At 43.4% G+C, this 22,587-nt stretch overlaps 1 protein-coding gene across 1 annotated transcript in view; it reads right to left on the minus strand.

Moving 5' to 3' along the window:
- Positions 1–22,587, minus strand: part of LOC311223466 (protein diaphanous homolog 3-like) — a gene marked incomplete at its 3' end in the record, with an annotated part of 594,292 nt that overhangs the window by 334,690 nt on the left and 237,015 nt on the right. Inside the window, exons 6-7 of the mRNA XM_084308253.1 lie at positions 5,010–5,084; positions 2,575–2,644 (exon numbers count right to left, since the gene is read on the minus strand). Of these exons, the coding sequence (XP_084164379.1) occupies positions 2,575–2,644; positions 5,010–5,084 (145 nt within the window). The remainder of the gene's footprint in view (positions 1–2,574; positions 2,645–5,009; positions 5,085–22,587) is intronic.

Consider the following 22,587-nt stretch of genomic DNA (forward strand, 5'->3'; position numbering starts at 1 on the left):
AATGAACTTTTTAGCTTTAGATTTAAAAAACTACCAGCCAGAGAGATTTTTTACTGGCCAAAAATTATAAATAGCTTTTTAGTATATTATGTATGCATTATTATATGTATTGTGTGTTATTTCTCCACTCCACACTATGGTAGTGCTTGTGTATTTTTCTTTATATAGGCTATATACATAAAATAGGCTCAGGAATCAGGATTGTTAAAGTGAATTAGCCTAATCCATGTAAAAAAGAGTAGCCTATAGTAAATGTATACACACACAAGAGAGAGGGAGAATAGCTTATAACAGACAATGATTTTACAATAGTTTTGCTATTGGAAAATTGCCCAAATTGAAATTGTTTGTTTAGTTTCCTGAATCTTCTTCACTCATAGTGACCATGAGTGGGATTTAATTCTCAAAATATAGTGTGACTCATTTATCGGATTTAAACATGCTACAAACAAAATTATGGTGTGTTGTTAATAACTTAAGTTCTGACATGTTGCAAAACATTATTTTCTTTTGAGAGTTTGGGTGCCATGGGGTCAAACATATTTGTTACTGATATAAAGTAAACAAATGAGACCACTGGTGAAATAATTGGGAGCCTAATACTCACGATAAGACCAGATTTCTCAAGGGAAATGGATAAGAGAAGCTGAGAAGCCTTGCTAACGGTGAACATGAAGTGCATTTTGTTGATGAAGCTAGTTTTGCTTGGAAAGGCTTCCTTTGACCCACAATCCTTCAGCAGAACTCCTGTGGATTCGGCCAGACACACTATATCAATAGGAAATAGAGGGTATTGATGCACTCATGGCGGTCGGTCACTGCAATTGTCTTTCAGTCTATCGATCTCAACATGTTTCTGCAGTAATCCTGCCAAAGTGTGGACGTTGAGTTTACCATGATGTATTGATGTCAAAATCTTCCTAGTAGCTGCTTTAATTAAAATATATTTGAACAGCGTTGTTGTTGCAAGAGCATCTACTAGTCAGCTAGCGACCACTGCTGTCCCTGCCGTCTGCTGTCAACAGCAGCATTCCTCCCAGGTGTTGGGCTCCTCATTCACTTCCATTCATTTTGGGGACCAAGTCTGAATATTATACCTTGCTGCCTGTCTGAAACGCCAGGGTTAACTGGGAACACAGAACTTCACCAACATGGGACTTGGTATGTAAGATGATATTACTAATTCTAAACAAGTTTTCATACCACTTAATGTCAAAAAGTCCTAACTAGGGATGCACCGATACCAATGCTGGTATCGTATATCGGTCCGATACCAGGCTAAAAAAGAAAATATGAGAACATGACTGACACGTTAACTATCTCTCAATTTCTTCTCAACAATCCCTTTAAGGGGGGCTTGTAAAAAGAGGATGCGTCACAGCCGCAGCGTTCTCAGGTAAGTAACTCAGCACTGGGAGGAGACACCACTTTGTCCACCATTCTACCACCATTTCTGAACGTCTCTGTGTCTGTGATGACACTGACCCATCCTCCTCTCATAATTCTAGGGGGGAAGCGAGGACGGGGAAATCTGCACAGACAGCTGGCAGAGACCACCTGTCTCCTTGGCACCCTCAGCACATCCCATCCCAAGATGCCTTGGGAGCCAGGAAAAGGTCTGGGCAGAAACAGGGGCCTACGGGTAAATGATGGCGTCTGGCGCCTGTTGAGACGAGGGATTACATGAGGCCTTACAGTGCACTTTGTACCAGAGCGGGGTGTGTATATCTGTCTCCACCGGGCTTTAACGCCATGTGGCTCTACGCTCTTCCTTCTGGAAAGCACTGTACACTAACAGGAGAGAACAGGAAGTGTTTGTGGCAGACCTGTTACAGTAGAAGACATTCACATCCACAGGCTCTTACATTGTGTACATGCATTCAACATAATACATGTTAACAGTGGTCACAAGCTTCTGGCTCAACAGATGTACATGTAACAGTGGTCACAAGCTTCTGGCTCAACAGATGTGCATGTAACAGTGGTCACAAGTTACTGGATCAACAGATGTACAGTACATGTAACAGTGGTCACAAGCTTCTGGCTCAACAGATGTACATGTAACAGTGGTCACAAGCTTCTGGCTCAACAGATGTACATGTAACAGTGGTCACAAGTTACTGGATCAACAGATGTACATGTAACAGTGGTCACAAGCTTCTGGCTCAACAGATGTGCATGTAACAGTGGTCACAAGTTACTGGATCAACAGATGTACATGTAACAGTGGTCACAAGCTTCTGGCTCAACAGATGTACATATTAACGGTGGTCACAAGTTACTGACTCAAGAGATCTACATGTAACGGCGGGTCAAAAGTAACATGTACTGTAACACATTAGGCCACAGTCTACTGCAGTCGAGGAGATAACAGTGGAGAAAGCGCCATCATGATCAGAATATTATCTCATTGGACTAAACTCTAGTTAGTGAAATATTGAGTGAAAACTATTCCCCATTTCTGGGGACCACCTCAAAAGAAGTCGCTCGGGGACTTCTGGGGGTCCACGGATCCCAGGTTGAGAACTGCTTTATATGTGCACCTGAAAAGGAAGAAGGAACAATCAGCCTTACCTTGTTGTTCATGAAGGCCTTAAGACACTGGATGACTTTGTGTTGGCTCCTCCTGTCAATCTTCTCCTGGCTAGACACAGCAGACAGATGGAGAGAGCAGACAATGGCATCTTAAGTATAGAGTGATCACTCATCTCAGTGTTTCCCACAGGATTTTGTGAGACTGTGGTGGGTGAACCTCGGACCCTCTAGGGGGGTCAGGGGGCATGCTTCCCCGGAATTGTTTTGTTTTGTACATTTTAAAGTTAAATGCATCAATCTGGTGCACTTTGAGAGCAAAATAAAGACGCCAGATCTATGATGAACGTTGTGCTCAAAACACAAAATCTACTAGAGCAGTGCTTCCCAATCCTCTCCTCGAAGCACCCCAGCTGTTCCATGTATTTGTTGAATTCAATCAATACTGGATTACTATTACGACTACTACTACTGCCAATACTACTGATACATCCCTATTGGCAAACTTTATATTAAAAAAATTATAATAATAATAATAATAAATAAATACCACAGTCTAGGTAACTAATGGGAAACACTGCATTTACATTCATCATCAGCTGTATTCATCAAAACATTCAATTACCCTACAAAAGATGGCATTTACCAATTAGAACTGGATTTTCCTGGTGAGTCAATTATCACAACTGGTATGATTACGATTTTGAAGCGGAACGTTACAGACACAGAATTAAAACACAAGCCAGTGTTATTTATTGAAACCTGTTGACCAAGTGTACAGTATTTGAGCACTTTTATTATTGATTGAATGAAAATTGTATTAACAGATTGCAGAATGGGTACAATACAGTACGGCTCAATACACACAATTGTTAAGGGGATGCAGACCAGAGAAAGACTTTCGTCTTGTTTAGATCAGGGTCCCCCATCTTCAATTCATAATGAATTTTAAGTAAGGGTGCAACTTGCTCCGTGCTATCCATTCTTTGTGGATCTAGCCCCAAGACTTTGAGGAACACCACAGAAAATTCATACTGTGATTTGGTATTGAAAACTTTCTGTAAGAATTGGATTTTTCTGCGATTGGATATAATTCCAGTTTTACTTCTGATTTATGCAACTCCAAGACTGTTGAGGGACCCATGTATGTAGATATATAAAAATACACCATTTTTAGAATAAGCGGAAATAACACATTACTGCATGCAAAGAACTGCATGGTTTTTGCCTCAAACTGCATGGGATTAGCATAAGGTCGGCATGTCTATAAAAGATATCTTGATGTCAGAGGTAATGGGACCCCTTTGAAAATGACCATAGCAGTTTTTATCTCACCAGAATGTAGCCTAACTTTGGAGCATAATGGATACCTTAGGTTGTCTAGTTTCACATGGTAGCAGTATCTTGGCTGCAGGCTCTGCAGGGCTCAGGGGATTAACGTTTAGCATCTAATAGGAGGTCTACTTCCAGTATGTGTATTCATCGGTGTGCGCTGCCAAATGAGGCTGTGTTTTGGTGCTTGTCGAGGCCATGCCTTTCATGTCTGTTCTTCTGCTCACATCAAAGCAGAAAGACAGTTTCATGAATCAGATATGACAAGCTTCTTACCCTCAAATCAACAATTCAATGTGCTGTGATCTGACATAATGAGGCCCACTGTGTGTGTGTGTGTGTGTGTGTGTGCATACGTGTGCTTGTGTGTGTGTGTATATGTATGCATGTATACGTGTGTGTGTGTGTGTGTGTGTGTGTGTGTGTGTGTGTGTGTGTGTGTGTGTGTGTGTGTGTGTGTGTGTGTGTGTGTGCATGTGTGCATTAGGCTTGCCGCAGTAGTCTGTGATACCGGTGTTATTTTGTGTTCAGGCTCCACTGTTTTTTTAATAGAAATAAAATCCATTTAGTTCATTCTCGCATATCAGTGCCCATGTTCATCAAATAAAAAAATGATAATTTGTAAAATAGTAAGCCTGTTATATCTATACTTAGTCAGACAACATTATAAACTGTTGTGCTGTTGATCCAACTGTTGACGTGACAGGTTGGAGAAGGATTTGTTAATATTTCAGATGTAAACGCTGCAGCAGCTCGACTGGAGAGGAACTCAGAGGACCAGTCCAGACCAGCAACAGTATGTTTGCGCAATGTGCTAATTAACAGCTGCACTGATCCGTCAATGAACTGAAACATTTATTACTGTGTTGTTGTTTTTTAAATTCTATTAGAACATAACGTCATCTCTGTCTGTCCAACAAATGGATATACTAGTCATTGAAAATAAATTAAAAACAAAAATAGACGGACAGACACAGTGGATCAATGTAGCCACATAACATTAAAGCTCTACAGATATTGAGTGTCATTTTGTACCGGTATTGTCATGAGTTGATTATTCATGGATATTCCACATCACCTCGGCAACCCTAGTGTGCATGTTTGTGTGTGTGCATGTGTGCGTGTGTGTGTATGTACATGCTTACTTTTTCTTGAGCAGCAGTCTCTCCAGTGTGTCCAGTAACAGGCCCAGACCCTCATGACCAAAGCTCTGCACCCAACTGTGACAGAAAATAAAACAACACAAGCCGATCAATATTAGACCAATAACGGCATCACACTCATCAACCAATTAGAGGAGCTTCTGGGATTTGAGTCATGAATGTCAAACAGAGAGATGTAGCCTCAATACAGGTAGAATTACATGAGTGAAAATGATAATATACATAATAAACGTGATAAAAAAAAAAGAATGGGTGTGAAACTGGATAATAAACCAGAGATAAGACTGAAGAAAGATCATACAAATCCACAAGGAGGTCTAGGAAAGATCATACAAATCCACAAGGAGGTCTAGGAAAGATCATACAAATCAACAAGGAGGTCTAGGAAAGATCATACAAATCAACAAGGAGGTCTAGGAAAGATCATACAAATCAACAAGCAGGTCTAGGAAAGATCATACAAATCCACAAGGAGGTCTAGGAAAGATCATACAAATCAACAAGCAGGTCTAGGAAAGATCATACAAATCAACAAGGAGGTCTAGCTTTTTATACTATATAGCAGGGGTAGGCAACCCTAGGCACGCGTGCCTGCATAGGCACGCGGGGGAATTTTCATAGGCACAGAGGGCAGCAGTATATATATATATATATATTTTTTTTTTGCTTTGAACTATTATAGTGAAATATTTTGCACTGTTGTCGCATTTATCTTGTTGAAATCCTCCCACAGGTTCTTTTTACTACCACCCTTTATTTGTTTATTATTTCAATTTAGCTGGAAATACATTGCTACATCATTCAGTAACATTTGCAGAGCCTTATAACAAAAACATTATTACGGTCACCATTGTGACCAGTGGGATTAATCAACAAATGTTATTATTTATTTTTCTATTTCATTGAACATTGCACATGTTAAGCCATTTTTTTACTCAAAATGTGAGTATTACCAAGTCAACTTGTGTTCTTAAAACAATGACAATAAACATAGTTTTATTAGGTTGAAATAATGTGGTTGTGTACTTATTTTTCTGTTAACTTATTATGGATTGAAAACTGAAAACCTTAATACACAGTAACTGAACTCAATATTTTTTAGTTCTGGTAACTTATTATTATAATTTTTTTTACAGTGTAGTCTTGCAATCAATCAAAACGTATTTACACGATATACCTCACATTCACCCTCCATTCACATCCTGGTGTTCTCCTGGTGTTGTCCATTAGGCCTGTAGGTGGAGCTATGACAGCACATGTACAGTGTGTTGTGTCCAAAAATGAATGGGCAAATGTGAGTGAAATGGTCGCACTGTATGCAGCTGTTTGTCTGCATTGCATTCCCCCCCCCCCAACTCAGATTTAGGGTTGATACAACCATCATAATAATATTGTTAATAATAATAATAATAATAATAATAATAATAATAATAATAATAATAATAATAATAATAATAATAATAATAATGATGTAGTAATGTAAAAATTATCATTAAAAAAACCTGATTATGAGAAAAAAAAATTACGATGCATGGAATATTGTTGAGGCACACTAGTTACAACTATATTTCAAACAGGCACTCCATGTCAAAAAAGTTGCTGACCCCTGCTATATAGGATATGGTTTAAACTGCCAGTGTAACATATTCTGTGATCTCTGATGCCTGAGAGCGTCCTTCAAAAGTTGAATAGAAGAGTCCCTGGTTATAATTATATTTAACAAAAAGGTTAACACACTCTCTAAGAACCACAAAGTGAAAGAAAGAAGAAAGAAAGAAAGAAAGAAAGAAAGAAAGAAAGAAAAGAAAGAAAGAAAGAAAAGAAAGAAAGAAAAGGAAAGAAAGAAAGAAAGAAAGAAAGAAAGAAAGAAAGAAAGAAAGAAAGAAAGAAAGAAAGAAAGAAAGAAAGAAAGAAAGAAAGAAAGAAAAAACAAACAGGGTGGCTCAGGAGGTAGACGGTCGTCTGGTACTGTAATTGTAAGGTTCACGGTTCAATTTCCACTCCTCCCAGGTAGTGTGTCAAAGTGTCCTTGAGCAAAGACACTTAACCCCCAATTGCTCCAGATGAGCAGGGTGGCACCTTGCAAAATTGTAAAGCGCTTTGGATAAAAGAGATAAATAAATGCAACATTTACAAAAGCCCCCATCTGCTCCCTCAGCTTGAGCACAACCCAACATTTTAACAATATAGAATGAATACATGTGCACCTCTTTAGATTAGGTGTTTTTTCTTCAGTCATGTGATCTGTACGAATAGAAGGGCAGCACTAAATAAATAAATGTATAATAGTAAATAAATAAATAAATAAACCAACACATTGTTATTTTCATATAAACATTGATTCCAATGTGAGAAAGGAAAATAATGGTAAAATAACTGAGATATTGTGGAGTCAGGGAGTATGGGGTCAGGGGATAGTATTGGATTCCTATGAAACTAATATTTGTATGAAGCCGGTGACATTTGGAGTGGAATCTCCCCCCACGAGGGTTAAGTAAGTCCTCCCGGCTTCGGGCGACTGAAGATCGAACCCATGTAGCGTTCTCTGTGTCAAGGTTCACCTCACATGCGTCCAGGAGCCTCAGTTGGAACCGTGGACTTTATTGTACAGTAGCTTGTGATTAAAGGAATCACATCAAAAAGCTTGGGACCAACATATAGTATGGATTTAATTTTCCTCACAGAGTAGATTGGTTTAAATCCAGAGCAGACCGTGTCCCTGGCGGAAGGCAGAAAGCAGCATCCAGCTACTGGTGATATGATGTTTATGATACTCTACACAGGCCACCCCTAAAGCTCCTGGCTGCACCCAAGCAGGTTGAGTCCTTAACCGCTTCGGGGCCAAACCACGGATAAATCCGTGTTTCGAATCCAACGGTTGAGGACCAACCACGGACATGTCCGTGGCATGGTTGTTTTGGCTTTTATTCCATTGTAATAACCTACTCACTGTCACCGAGCTGCACTGCAAATCTACCCTCCTCTTCAAATTCTGAAAAGTGCATTACCGGCCAGATCCTCTTAGGGGCGCTGTCTCGATAATGCAGTGTGCCCTGTGGCAGAACGGTGCACTATTTTCTTTTACTTTCAATGTAGTTTCCAGTTAGCTGGATTCTGGATGTGCAGCCTAGTAGCTTGGAATTCGTTTTGGGACGCGGGTTTCACTATGCAGTAAACAAAGGAACATATCATCAGCCAATGGACATATGGATCTACCAGATGGCGATCAATAACTGGGAAATACTTTGGGGGATCCAACCGGCCCACGGTAAGATCTTTTTCACGTAAATTACATGCTGATCAGGGCTTGTTATGATAGCCATCCACCCGATCAGCGAATGAGGCTAATGAGGCTAACGCGGTTATTGGTAATCAATAATCAGAAACGACATCCCCCGCCCCCCCCCCCCCCCCCCCCTTCATGCATTCATGGTGGACCATCATACCGATCATATGCAGTTTGAGTTTTAACTGTAGCTTCTGTATAGCCGAAATGCCATTGGATTTAACGTTATTAGCTATTAGCCCTGTATCTCGCCTTCCAGGAAATATCCCAGCCGAAATCCCTTATAACGCTTATATTCAAGTCGCTATAAAATGAGAACGTATTGATGAAAAAAAAATTTCTTTAAGCCATTTTGAAGAGACGGTTTATGGTGTCAATTGACAATGAGAATGGACAGATAGCAATACTATAAAGTATAGATTTAGCTCTACAAACAGCCACACGGACTATGCAAGTCTGTTTAGAAATGCTGGCCATCTACAATGATTTTAGACGGATCCAAATGGCCATGAATGTGTTAACAAGTTATAATCAACTCTGATTCCTGCCAATGTAGCCTCGTGCAACCCCACACAATATAATCAGGTCATATGTCTAATAAGGCTTTATTTAAAGAAAAAAAAATGTCATCCATACATTCCCGTTTTATACCGTGGTGAATATGAGTATGGTTTTATATGGGTCTGGGGTAATTCCCGAAATGCTGAGCAATAGCCTTATGCGTGTATTACACTAAAAACTTTGCCGTTTCTTGCCTGGACCCACTATTATTCTCAAATCAAATCTATATCATAGGTATTATGTTTCATCATGAATGCATGAAAGGGGGGGGGGGGGGGGGGGGTAATTGTTTTATGCTATGATCGCCACCAGCGGCATACGTTGTGGACTAACGTTACACACACACAGTCTGATCGCATTGAAGACATGCTATGCTTGGATCAACGCAAGATTAATATCATATAGCCCTTACCTTGACTAGGATGTACCCCAAACATAATATTCGAATGATCTGATCGCCATTCCAAGTATTGATGTCCATTGTGTCGCCAACATAATCCACCACACATCATGCATCGGGAGTACCCGGACCCATTAGATCGACCCACAGGCCAAGATACAATGTTTCAAAGGGTGCTCGATACCGCCGCCTGGGAGGATCTGGCCGGTACTGCACCCTCTGCGTCACAGTATGCCTTCTACCGGCAACATACGGGTCCCTGACATTGAATAGGATATTCAAATAGAAAAAAAGGAAAAACTATCTAATAACGTATATAAACGTGGTGGGCGTGCATTGAGTTAATGCAATTAATCTCCATTTTGACGCAAATGCAAATACATCAGAATCGTCGTCATTTAGAAATGAGATTGCATAAGTCTATGAATCGAGATTGTGATTTTTTTTCTGTTAATCGTGCAGTCCTAGAGGGGGGCATGGTTCCCTGTCCCTCAGAGGACAGACATAACTGGGGGAGGGGGGGGGGGGCATGGTTCGCTGTCCCTCAGAGGACAGACATAACTGGGGGGGGGCATGGTTCCCTGTTCCTCGGAGGACAGACATAACTGGGGGGGGGGGGGGCATGGTTCCCTGTCCCTCAGAGGACAGACATAACTGGGGGGGGGGCATGGTTCCATGTCCCTCAGAGACAGACATAACTGGGGGGGGGCATGGTTCCCTGTCCCTCAGAGGACAGACATAACTGGGGGGGGGGGGGGCATGGTTCCCTGTCCCTCAGAGGACAGACATAACTGGGGGGGGGGGGGGGGGGGGGCATGGTTCCCTGTCCATCAGAAGACAGACATAACTGGGGGGGGGGGGGGGGCATGGCTCCCTGTCCCTCAGAGGACAGACATAACTGGGGGGGGGGGGCATGGTTCCCTGTTCCTCGGAGGACAGAATAACTAGGGGGGTATGGTTCCCCGTTCCTCAGAGGACAGTCATAACTAGGGGGATTGCATGCTGCCCAGTCCCGTAGGGCGTAGGGGACTGACATAACTAATATTATATTATTAGGGCTGTCACCTTTCCCCCAAATCAAGTTAGAAGGAATCCAAAGTAAAAGGGAAATTGTTGAAACTTGGATGTGATCAGACTCCTCTATTATAACCCCCCCCCCCCCCCCAAGGCCCTATGCCTTCTCATCCCAGCCATCCCAAAACAAGTATTGTCATCAGTTTGAATAGTTGCAGTTGCATACTGCCTCTGGGCCACGTCCCACGTGCAATGCACCCAAGAGAGAGAAAGATAGAGAGAAACAAAATACACTTGTACAGTCTATACAACAAACACACCCACTTGTACAGTCTATGGAACACACTGTAGGGGGCTGAGGGGAATGGTAATAATGGCGTCTATGTTCCTGCCTGTTGGCTCCTCCCAATGGAGAGAAGAGGACTGACAGCTTCACACATGCAGACCCACACACACAGCTGTCTCTCAATCAGGCTGAAAACAAGGGGTGATTGAGCCTTCGAGGTGACAGCACCAAGGCTCTGGAACGCTCTCCCCCTGGACCTGCGAACTGCCACCTCTGAAAACTAAACTAAACAACTAAAAACACATTTGTTCAGACAGGCCTTTGGTCATACATAGGCAATTTTTCTTGTCCTCACTGTTCTATAGTTTTGTTTTAATTAATGACTCATGATTTTATCCAAATTCTTTTATTCTACTTTTTCTATCTGGTTTCACGGTTTTTAACTGCTGTTTGTTGTTGTTGTCATTTATTTCTGATTTTGTTTGATTGTGTTTTTATATTAAGCTGTAGTGTAAAGCACCCTGTGCATTCGTGCTGTGAAGGGTGCTATATAAATAAAGGTCATTCATTCATTCATTCAATCAGCATGCCTCTCAGAGCCTAAGGGCGCGGATCCACCTGCCTCATATTTATGACCGCACGCGTCTTTTTTCAATGTATCCCAATGGGGAGAGAGCGTATGTGGCCGCATGCGCCGCCTATAGGAAATGCGCTGCAGTCAGCTTCTTTTTTCAGCTTTTTTGTGCGGCCGAAAGTTGAAACTTTCTGAACTTTCAGAACTCATGTTCAGACAACCAATCACAGCCATTCATATCTACCACTCTGTTTGTAACCTGACACCGGAGCTGCCTGCCTGTCTTGGCTGTCTCCCACAGTAGACGGGCCATTGAGATTCGCGACAAAACACAAATACACTAATAATAATAACTACACAAATACACTACTAAAAAGCTAATAAAAAACAAAGGGCGAACTGTGGTGTCAGGCAATAACTATATAATTAATATACAATAAAGTTATTAAAATATGCTATAATATGTGCAAAACCGCAGCAGGAAAAAACGATAAAAGGATGGCTGTAGATTTCTTTCTGTCATCTACAAGATGCGCTTCATGCCAGCACTGCCGGCGCACTGCCAGTGTTTTTGTGAGATTGGTGGATGCGAGCCCTAAGGCCATGTCCAGACGGAGATGAGTTGGGGTGTATCCGCCAAAGTATTTTATCGTATGCACGTTTCGTCCACATGGAACCGCGTTCTGGGAGCCTGAATACGCTATTTTCTGAAAACGGGTACCAGAGTGAACAAATCTGAAGATGCCACCCTTGCATTTCCATCTTTACAAGCCAGTATGCATCTTTCCTGAACCGATGACGCAATAGCCCACCTCTCCCTTAACACTTTCAGCGCCAGAGGTCGCTGTTTACCTTACCGTTGAAATGCCAACGCCTTTTAACATGGGGATACGTGGCTGTGTTTGCAGGCCTAAAGCTATATTATAGCTATGGATCTAATAATATAGTCGATTGTCATTGAGTTTCTTCCGGTCAAGATGCAAAAAACAGATCATTTTTTCCAACATTCCCGTTTTATACCGTTGTGAATATGAGTGTAGTTTCAGGGCGGTCTGGTGTAATTTCCTAAATGCTGCGTTATGGCCGGCAACGTGTATTCTAGTAAAAGCGTTATCGTTTCTTCCCTGGACTAGCTACTGTTCTCAAATCAAATTTAGATTATCGGTATTATGTTTCATCATGGATGCATGAAAGGGGGGGGGGGGGGGGGGCACTCCTCCGTGCTTTGATCGCTACCAACGGAACACGCCACACACACACACCACACACGCCCCGATCGCATGAAGGAATTTTTGGATCAACGCAATATTGATACCATATAGCCCTTACCTTGACCAGGATCTGTCCCGAAAAGAATATTCCAATTATTTGATCGCCATTCCAAGTACTGATGTCGATCGTGTTGCCAACGTAATCCAGCAATGAACATGAACCGGGGGGCCCGACCCTTGTCGATGCATGCGTTATAAGCGTGTGGCTTGCCCGAGTAGTTAAACCCCGCCTGCAGGCTGCAGATCGGCCCACACACCAAGCCACATTGTTTCAAATGGAGTGCAATAGTGGCCGCAAGGTGGCAGTATTGGACTTTTGCAATCTCAGACCCATCCCCAGTGATAACACAGGCTGCCTGCATGTTTTATGGATGGAAATATCGAATAAAATAAATAACGATGAAAACCCGAGTATACTCGGGTTTTCGGGGGTCCTGGCGCTCAACGTTCGGCAAGTTAACCTGACTATAGTCGGGTCCGGCACCCAATGTGTTCATCTGCATACGCAAACCCAGCCAAAAAAAATAAAACATTATTACAACAAAGCTGCAGTTAGTCGCTTGTTCACCAACAATCTCAACATTTGTAGCGTTAGCTAAAAAACACAGAATCGGACGACACAAGTTGTTCTGCTAGCGATAACAATAATACTTCCGGTCGGGGGTTTCAAAATAAAAGAGTGAAGTCTAAAACACTGAAGCTATTGAAAGACGTTTATTTTGTACATTTGTGGCAGCGTTACAGCATTTCCGGTTTCTTTGTTTATATACATTGCGTACAGCTTGTGTTATATTACGTTTTATTGTATTTTCTTGTTCTTGTGGCCATCTTGGTCTATATGTAATTTCTCAAGTAATTGGTCAAGTATATTATTATATACTTATTGTTATGTGTATTGTAAGCCCATATGGGCTGGGCATACACCTGTATGTAAGACACGAAAATAAGGGCGGCTAAGTGGCGCAGTGAGCAAGGCGCTCGCCACTAACGCAGGCGATGCTGGGTTCGAGCCCAGCTCTTGGTGTTGCTACCAGCTTGGCTGGTTGTTCATACTAACACAATTCGCAGTGTTAGGGGTGGGAAAGCTGGTGGGTGGGGATCGGACGTTGTGGACAGCGACTCCTACAGGTCGGTTGGTGCGCCTGTACAGCAGAATCAGGAAGCATCGGGGGCAGCGTGAGCCTCCCACGCGTTACTCCTCGCCACTGAGAGATCGTGCTGTACAGGTGAAAAGATGAGACAGCTGCCTCCTCGTGTCCCGGAGGCAGGGGTGTAAAAAGTACCCAGAAATTATACTTAAGTGAAAGTATGGGTACTGTCTCAAAATCTGACGCAAGTAAAAGTCAAAGTATCTGGCTAAAAACACACTTGAGTAAAAGTAAAAAAGTCCAACTTTTAAATGTACTTAAGTACTAAAAAGTAAAAGTACATTTTTTTTTAAAGGGATAGACCTCAAACTCATTCCATCGTCGCCCAAGTTTTCATTTTAACTATACATTGCACCAGTTGAGTTAGTTGAAGAGGTGAGCCAATTAGTGAAATCATCAGCTGGTGTTTAGGCAAGGCTGGAATGAAACCAAGCATACACTCTGCCCACAATGGAATGGTTTCTGCGATAGACAATGCTGAAATGAAAGAACAGAGTACACTTTTTTTGCATACAAATTATTTAATGCACTTCTCCATTGAAGGTAAACTAACATGGACGGCATTCACATCACAGCATGAATAATATCACAATATTAAAGACAGAATACTGTAGTATCCTGAATAATATGACAATATTAAAAACAGAATGGTGTATCCTGAATAATATCACAATATTAACCACAGCATACTGGATTATCCTGAATAATATCACAATATTAAAGGCAGAATAGTGGAGTATAGGGGTGGACGGTATAAACGGTATACGGTATAAACGGTATGAATTTGCTCTACGGTATGGATTTTGACTATACCGTGTAACCGGTAGAGCAGCTCTAAAATAGCAATGACGTCATGTAACCACAGCGCGACTATTTCAATCGCATTTGCCCCTAAAAATAGATAGATTTAGTCATAGATAATAGATATGTGCAAACTGGAAAAAGTTATTTAGGAGGCTTCGCGCAGTGGGCGTGTCAACACGCAATTGTCATTTCATAATAAACACATATCACCGCGGCGCACAGCAAGTTTCAATTTCAGTTCCTGGCATTTTTAACCAGTGGAGAAAGGTAAGAGATTTCCCTATCGTTTTTCTTATATGAATTATTCTACGTTAATAAAACATACCTGGTGATCAACTACAGTTTGCTGTAAACATTATGATATGTGTGTAGTGTTATGATAACGACGGCTGCAGCGGGAGGACGGCTGCAGCAGTGGATTTGCGAATAGCATGCAGCTGCAGAGCCGCAGAGCCAGGGGCGCTTTCAGGTCTGGTCACAGGCCCGCTCAACAGCGCCCCCCCCCCCACCCAACGGCTGAGTTGCCAATGGCTGAATTGGAGTATTGCACAGTGCACAGTGATTATCCTAACACTGATAACATACCTTACCTGACATCAGATGGTATCCAACTGGTATATTCCAATTCCTGATCACCATTCGAAAAAATCGATAAGTGTATAGATCTAACGTGATACAGTAGAATTCATGATCCGCGGCGCTCAGAGGATCCATAATGAACTGTGGTAACCCCGGCTGCATCAGTGGACTGGAAAATGTGGAGTACAGGATTTTTTTCCCCATCCATTTTCATTTGAGTCCATTCCAAAATCCCTTATATCATCTGGGAGATGATAGGGGGCGCTTTTTTCCACATCTGATCGCCGGCGGCTCTCGGTAAGACTAGGGTAGGCTCGCGTGATGCAATATGATTTCAGATCGCTAAAAAAAAAAAAAATCTGAGAAATCTCGTGAGTGGCTTTTAACGTAATATTAATAATTCCGAGAAAACTTGTGAGTGGCATAGAAAGTGTTAATGGTCAGACCAAGAAAAAATAAACATTACATTTTGTTTCTTAGCTTTTTTCTTTTCTGGTCAGAGTGTATGCTGGTTTGTGTTTCAACCTATACCATACACCAGCTGATTTCACAAATTAGCTCACCTCCACAACCAAGAAGGTGCACTAATTAGTGAAATTAGCTGCTGCAATCCATACACTCTGCCCAAAATTAAATACGTTTGATACAAAATGTAGCTATAGGCTATGACTGTTCAGTAATATCACTGAAACTGTAAAAAAGAGGCAGTGTCATCTAAATGTTTGTGCATAATATAATTCATCTGAGCCATAAATGTCTCAATCATGTTGAGACATAGATTAAGACTGAATCAGTTTGTACCATCATTTTTTCAACAATATATTGTGAGTAAACAATTAATGTGGTCTACCTAATGTTACTGATCAGTTGAGAAAACCATTAACCTAAACTAAGGGTTATGTAACTCCTCTAAATTTAGATAGCTACATATATATAACTTCACTAGCTAAATGATTCACAAATAATCATTAATGTAGGGCTGGGCGATATGGCCAAAAACGTTATCGCGATAAAATTATAAAATAATTTTCATATAACTCGATATCGATAATTATCGGCGATATAATGTCTGTCAAGTTTAATTAACTTATTATGCCCAGCGCCGATGGACGGGCTATTAATAGACTTGTTTTGCTGCTGTGAATGTCTCGAGAGTCGAGTTGATGTCGTCATCAGTCCGCGCACGTTAGCAGTTAGCCAAAGCAAGCGGAGTATCTCATGACAATGTACTAAAAATTACCCTAAAATACTCTGTTCCGCCCAATTCATTGCAACGACGTCCACCGTATACCCCACACTACTATAACAGTTACCCTCAGAATTCAAAACACACACCAACTCGGCAGGTAAACTGTAAAATAGCGCCGTGCAAGCTAATTAGCCCTAGCCAGCCTTGTTTACTGAGTCCTACCTCCGCGTCTCCTTCCGGGTCTCCTTCCGCTATCCGCCATCTCCTTCACTGATTGGTTGTTAGTGCGTGTGCTCATATCCAAGCTTGGAAAATCGATATATCGAAACTTTGCGACCACGTTTCATGTTTATTTCGAGGAAATAATTTATCGCAATAGTTATCGTTATCGTTTTATCGCCCAGCCCTACATTAATGCATCCAACAAAGTAAGAGGGAGAGTGTGTTAACCCAACAGTATTAGATTAGTGTACTTAGCTAGCTAGCTAATGTGTCATTATCATATGGGCGGCTAGTAGGGACTAGACAACTTTGCTAGCTAACATTAGCAAGGACAAATCATGAAAATGTGTGTCATCCTGCTAAGTAAGCTAACGTTAGCTAGAATTAGTTTAGCTGGTTAGCCAAGTTAATCTTCTTAATGACTTTAACATTACTGGAATCGATAATGTTGTCTACATTAGCAAAACGAACTTAGTGCTGTGCTAGCTACATTAGTAAAGTAAAATAAAATGTTAAAACGTAAAACAGGAAACACTTTAGCTAACTAGCAAACTTGCCTCGACATGTTTCTTCAAATTCAATGGAGAATTTTTGAAGGCAGAGATTTCATGGGATCGGGGGAGGCAAAGGAGACACTTCCTTTTATAAGAATCAGTGTTGACTGCGGCAAAAGAGATCAGTTTATGTAGATAGGGCCATGGATGCTCGTCGTGTCCGTCCACGCCGTCGTTGACCGTTTCGTCCTCTTCATCACTCATTGTGGCCATCTTCTATGGGTTGTCACTCTGACTGTCTATTCTTCTGATAGCAGGTGTTTAATCAAAGATCCCCGCTTTCTAGTCTTGCACAAGGACCAATCAGCATGGGTATGTGCGGGTTAATCTCTGCCATCTCCGTGTGGATGTGGCCTTAGAGTGTGTCTCTATGTATAACAGTGGACGTGGCTCCTGTAGTGAGTTTTGAGCCCATATGATTTGATCAGTTTGGATGAACTCACGCAACCACAGTGTGTAGTTGCTGCCTCTGCTGTGCTCAGCAGCACTCAGTCAAGCAGCGAGGTAGAGAGGACGTGCAGCACAATAGTGTTGGGGAGCAAGGTGCCGGAATATTAAACAATTAATAGACATTTTGAATTAAATCACATCATTACGGTTCACATTTTAGTTCACATTTACCAGGTTCAACAACAGGGTATCTGCTGGACATTTTAAGAAATGTTTAATACCACTTAGAGCAACATTTTATACCAATGTCAAGACCATACTAGAAAACACATAGCAACACTGAACTGGCGGCTGCAGTTGGGCGCCAATTGATATTATTGCATGTTCCATACAAACTCTAGCCAGATGCACCAAGCTCCTGGTAGCCCCGCAAAAAACAACAACTTGAATACATAAACATGTCATATATTTAATATTATTGAATCTGCGACAGCCGGGCTGCCCCCCAAATATATGTAATGAAATGTAAGGCTTTATAATACCCTGCAAAAAGTGACATCCCTAACGTTTATATATTTTATATCATCATATATTGCTATTGCACTTTACTGTTACATTTGCACTCTAGCTGAATGCCAAACTTATTTTTGTTGTACTGTACTTGTGCTGTATAATGACAATATATTTGAATCCAACATGTATATTTATGTGACTATACTGTGGAAAGTATGGTGCAGCGTCTACAGGGAATGGAGGCATTCATTAACTCCTCCCACATCTCATCAGCAGATATTATTGATTGTTCAACATGTGCTTAAAGGAGAGGAGAGATGCTTGGTTCTGTCAATAGAAGACGTGGCTTAGTGTGGGGTGGGTGGATAATACAGAGACAGAGAGAGAGAGAGAGAGAGAGAGAGAGAGAGAGAGAGAGAGAGAGAGAGAGAGAGAGAGAGAGAGAGAGAGAGAGAGAGAGAGAGAGAGAGAGAGAGAGAGAGAGAGGGTTGTGAATATTGTGTGTGTGTGTGTGTGTTTGAGAAAGAGTGAGTGAGAGAAAGAGGCAGAGAGAGAGAGATGGGCGGAGAGAGAGAGAGGCAGAGAGAGAGAGGCAGAGAGAGAGAGAAAGAGAGATTGCACTACTCCTCTGAGTGGAGATTGGATATGTTGAACGTGTCATGCAATTAGCATGCAGCGTTTGTAGTGTTCTAATCAACAAGCTGTTTGCCTCCCAGCATCAAATAATCAAATCAGCGTGAATTCTCAAGGTGACGACGTGAAATGGGAGGCTGTTATCTGAATTAAATGTGCTGGAAAAGGACCAGGGTAGGTGTACATCGAGTCTGTGAGTCCATTTGTCTGTTGATACACTGTGTCTGGTCCAGAATAATAACATCTAAATTGTATTACTGTGTGACACGGGGAGTGTGAAGCGACAGAATGTAGGGTGGAAATAATGACATCCCCACCCCCCCACATCTGCCATGCTGCTATGACGCTGGCCCCAAGTGGATCAATAAAGGAATATCTTAACTTAATGTCATCCAACATCTTTCTCAGTTAATACTCTATGGAGCAGCTTCAGACTTTATACTTGATGACATCGCAAATTTGAGTTTTGAGCACTCAGGTGTTTGGAGGAGAGTTGTTTGTGTTCACAGATATCTTTAGGAATAACCTGTATGAAATCCTGTGTGAAATTGACCAGTTACCCTTTAACCCTTTCACTGCCGCACTACCAACCGGTTAACCCTTTCACTGTGACAATACACAGAAGGTTAACCCTTTCACTGCCACACAACAGCAGGTTAACCCATTCACTGCCACACTACAGAAGGTTAACCCTTTACTATCACACTACCGACGGTTAACCTTCTGTAGTGTGTCAGTGAAAGGGTTAAGGATCATTACGTCACATCAGGCTTGGGTGTGAAGAAGCGGCTACTCTAGTCCACAGTAATAAAATAGACAGGTATTTCATTATTCCACATAAAGGTAAATGGACTGTGTAACTGAGGGGTACAATTCCCTGACTGTATTGAATAAATATGGTATCATTAAACCACTACTGCATTATGTACATTACTACTGGCCATACAGTACACAGGTATATGTGATGAACACCCCCACAATAACACGGCTTCACAAGAAATACTGTTTGGAATATTTATTAGTATAGCAACGGTAGGTTACAGAATGATAATTATGAATTGCGGTTGTAAGGCGAAGAATGTGCATGAATAGGTCAAGAGCGTAAAACCATAAGCATATTACGAAGGGGATAATTAATACCACCTGTAGCATAAGAATTATATATGGTACACTAGTAGGTCAGCTGGAGATACTAAGGGGGTTCCCTCCGGTTGTAGGCCAGCAGGGGGGAGGAATATTCGAATGCAAAGTCTGGATCAACGGGGAATCAATAAGCTCCAGCTACGGGAGGCGGTACATTACTCCCTTGATCGGCAGACGAAAGCAGCAGCTATAATCCAAGTATGCGCGAAAGCATAGGTGAAAGCCAGCCAGCCTCTCCTAGAGACAGGCTCGAGTGATGCTCCTCACGGGTAAATCCCACACAGCAGCGGGGTAGACGGTTCTCTGCTCCAGCAGCCACAGTACCAAAGCAATAATCCAGCCGGAAAAGGCTCTGCATTCACCGGTGTAGATTATCCGGTGCACGGTACTTCACATTTAACTAGGTCGCACTTGACGTTATTTCACTAAGCTCTGACACTTTTACTATCCTATTCGCACGCGGTTATAAGTGCTCTATTTAGACGCAAAGGTTGCTCACTTCACTTGGTCGTTGACTCGTGATGAAGGCTTTACTAGTAAGGAACGAACAATACGTTGAACGAACGTTTTAGGATAAGACAAGACTACTGCTGTATCCACCTGCGACGTATTTATACGTACGGTGAATAATCTAGTGCCAACCTCATTTCTGTCTCGTATTCCTGCGCAAACCTGGGCATGTTGAGACAAGCCTTGGCGGTGACTTTGAACTAGACATTGAGGGGTATGGCCGTGGCGCCTAGGGGATCGCTTCCAATAGGAGAACGAATATTATGGTCTGTCCTGTACCAGGTAAAGGGATATTCCGTGTATATGTACAAAGAATATACAAGGGATATCAAACGATATACAAATATTATACATGGGATCTCAGGCAATAAATATATATATTCGGTTTAATCTGACCCTTTGTAACAGCCGCCTCCTAATTAGTCCGCACCTAATTAGATAAGCAGAGACAGATTAACCGTCTTGTCCACTACTCAATGTCCGTTGTGAGGAGTAGGGCAATTCACAAAGTCAGTGGGTCATGGTCGTCATTAGGAGAGTCGGGGAGCCTTGGCAACTCTATCAGCCTCGCCACGGGTCGGGTGTATGTCCGCCCCTGGACGAGCACTTCTGCCGCTCTGACCTTTCCGTCGGCACCAGTGATCACTTTGCTTACGCGGCCGGCCGGCCACGCAGCTCGGGGTAGTGACTGGTCTATGATCACGACGACTGTGTCCACTTTTAAGTTGTCCCCGTCCTTGACCCGCTTCTGACGGGCTGGAAGGGATGGTAGGGGGGTTAGGAAGAAGCGGGACTGAGACTGCGTTGATCTGTGCTTGGCTGCGCCTCCACCTCCTCCGTCTGTTTCTCTTGTTCGGTCGGTACCCCGTCTGAGGAGGGGCCGGTTCCGGCCGCCCCATCAAGGAGTCGCTTGGGGTGCTGGGTTCGAGGTCAGCTACGTCTGGAGCGCAGCTGAGGGGGGTGGAGTTCCGAACTCCCTCTTGTGCCCACGGTTCTCTCACAGGCCTCTCGCTTAATGTCAATAGCCTCTCAACGGGCTGTACGGGAGAGTGGCCGGTGTCGCTCACCTTTGTGTGTAGGCAGCGTGTAGACGTGGGTTGACTGTCAAGTCTGTAGAGGGGGCCCTGGAGCGTCCACCCCAGTCGGGTCTGAACCGCGACTGGGCATCCTTTGGGTCCGATGTGGGCCGCCTCAATTGGGAGAATGAGGTCCGCGTGGTCGGAGCCGATGAGCAGGGTCGGTGTGGCGCCGTCGATAAGCGGTATAGGTAGTTGACGTAGGTGCACATACTTCGCCATCAGCTGTGGGATGGGGTAGGTGTACTGAGACAGGCCTATGTCGTGGCTGGTGAAGACGTTGGTAATACTATACTGCTTCTCGGGCTGGTCCACCGCTGCTATCTTGAAGGAGACCTATTCACCCTTTATGGTCTTCTGGTCCCTTCTGATGGTGCGTATGGTCATGGTACCTTTGGCACCCCGCAGGCCCAACTGGGCTGCGGCGGAAGCGAGGAGGAGAGTCTTTTCAGACCCATCGTCCAGGACGGCGTAAGTGTCCAGGACCTTGTCCTCGTAGCTCAGGAGCACTCTGACCACTTTGATGAGCACTCGGGGGGTCCCGCTATGCTGGTCTATATGGAGCACTCCTGTTGGTCGGTTGCCTTGGATCTGCTGGTGGGCCCCGCACAGTGCTGCGCGGTAAGCGGCGCCCGCCTGGGCTGCCTCACGCCACTGGTCAACTTGGACGGGGTTCAGTGTCTTATATTCGGCGCACTGTGCCAGCCAGTGTCCGCCGTCGCAGTAGGTACAGTAGGGGGCGGTCTGGTGGCTCTTCGGTACTGGTGCCACCGCCTCGGCCTGGTACATTACCTCGATGGGCCCACTTTGTTGTCCTGGCGGACGCCTGTTGAGGTCATGCAGGACCTCCAAGTGGGCGCCGCCGCACCTGCCGCACTTCTTCTTCAAGCGGCACTCAGCTGCCATATGGCTGCGCGCGCAGCGGAAGCAGCGGCGGTGGTCTTTGATCCACTGACTCACCTCGTCCGTGGTCAGCTTCCCGAAAGTGTCGCATTGATACAGCCGATGTTCCCCTTCACAGTACTGGCATTCAATCTTCCACTCCTCTTTCGTCGAGGGGGTGTTGTGGTTCTTGTGCTGCGGTACTGATTCGGCTTGGTGCATAACGGTCACCGACCGGCGGTTATCATTTGATCCCAGAGGTCCTGGTCTTGGGCTTGGTCCACTCCACACAAACGTGTCCAGTCGTAGGCTGCTGACCTCCCTGGCGAGGAACTCAGATAGGTCTAGGAGGGATGCCTCTGGGCCGTTGGGGTCGCGGTGGTCTCTCTGCCGCCGAAAACGCTCTTGTCGGGCGGGAGGGAGCTTCTCTAATATCCTTTCTACATTAGAGTTAGCGTACAGTTCGTATATCCCCTTTTCCTTTTGGGACCCCAGCATCCCTACCAGGGACTGTACCTTGATAGA

The sequence above is a fragment of the Notolepis coatsorum genome (assembly GCF_963971535.1).
Source record: "Notolepis coatsorum genome assembly, chromosome: 2".
Classification (NCBI taxonomy): Eukaryota; Metazoa; Chordata; class Actinopteri; order Aulopiformes; family Paralepididae; genus Notolepis; species Notolepis coatsorum.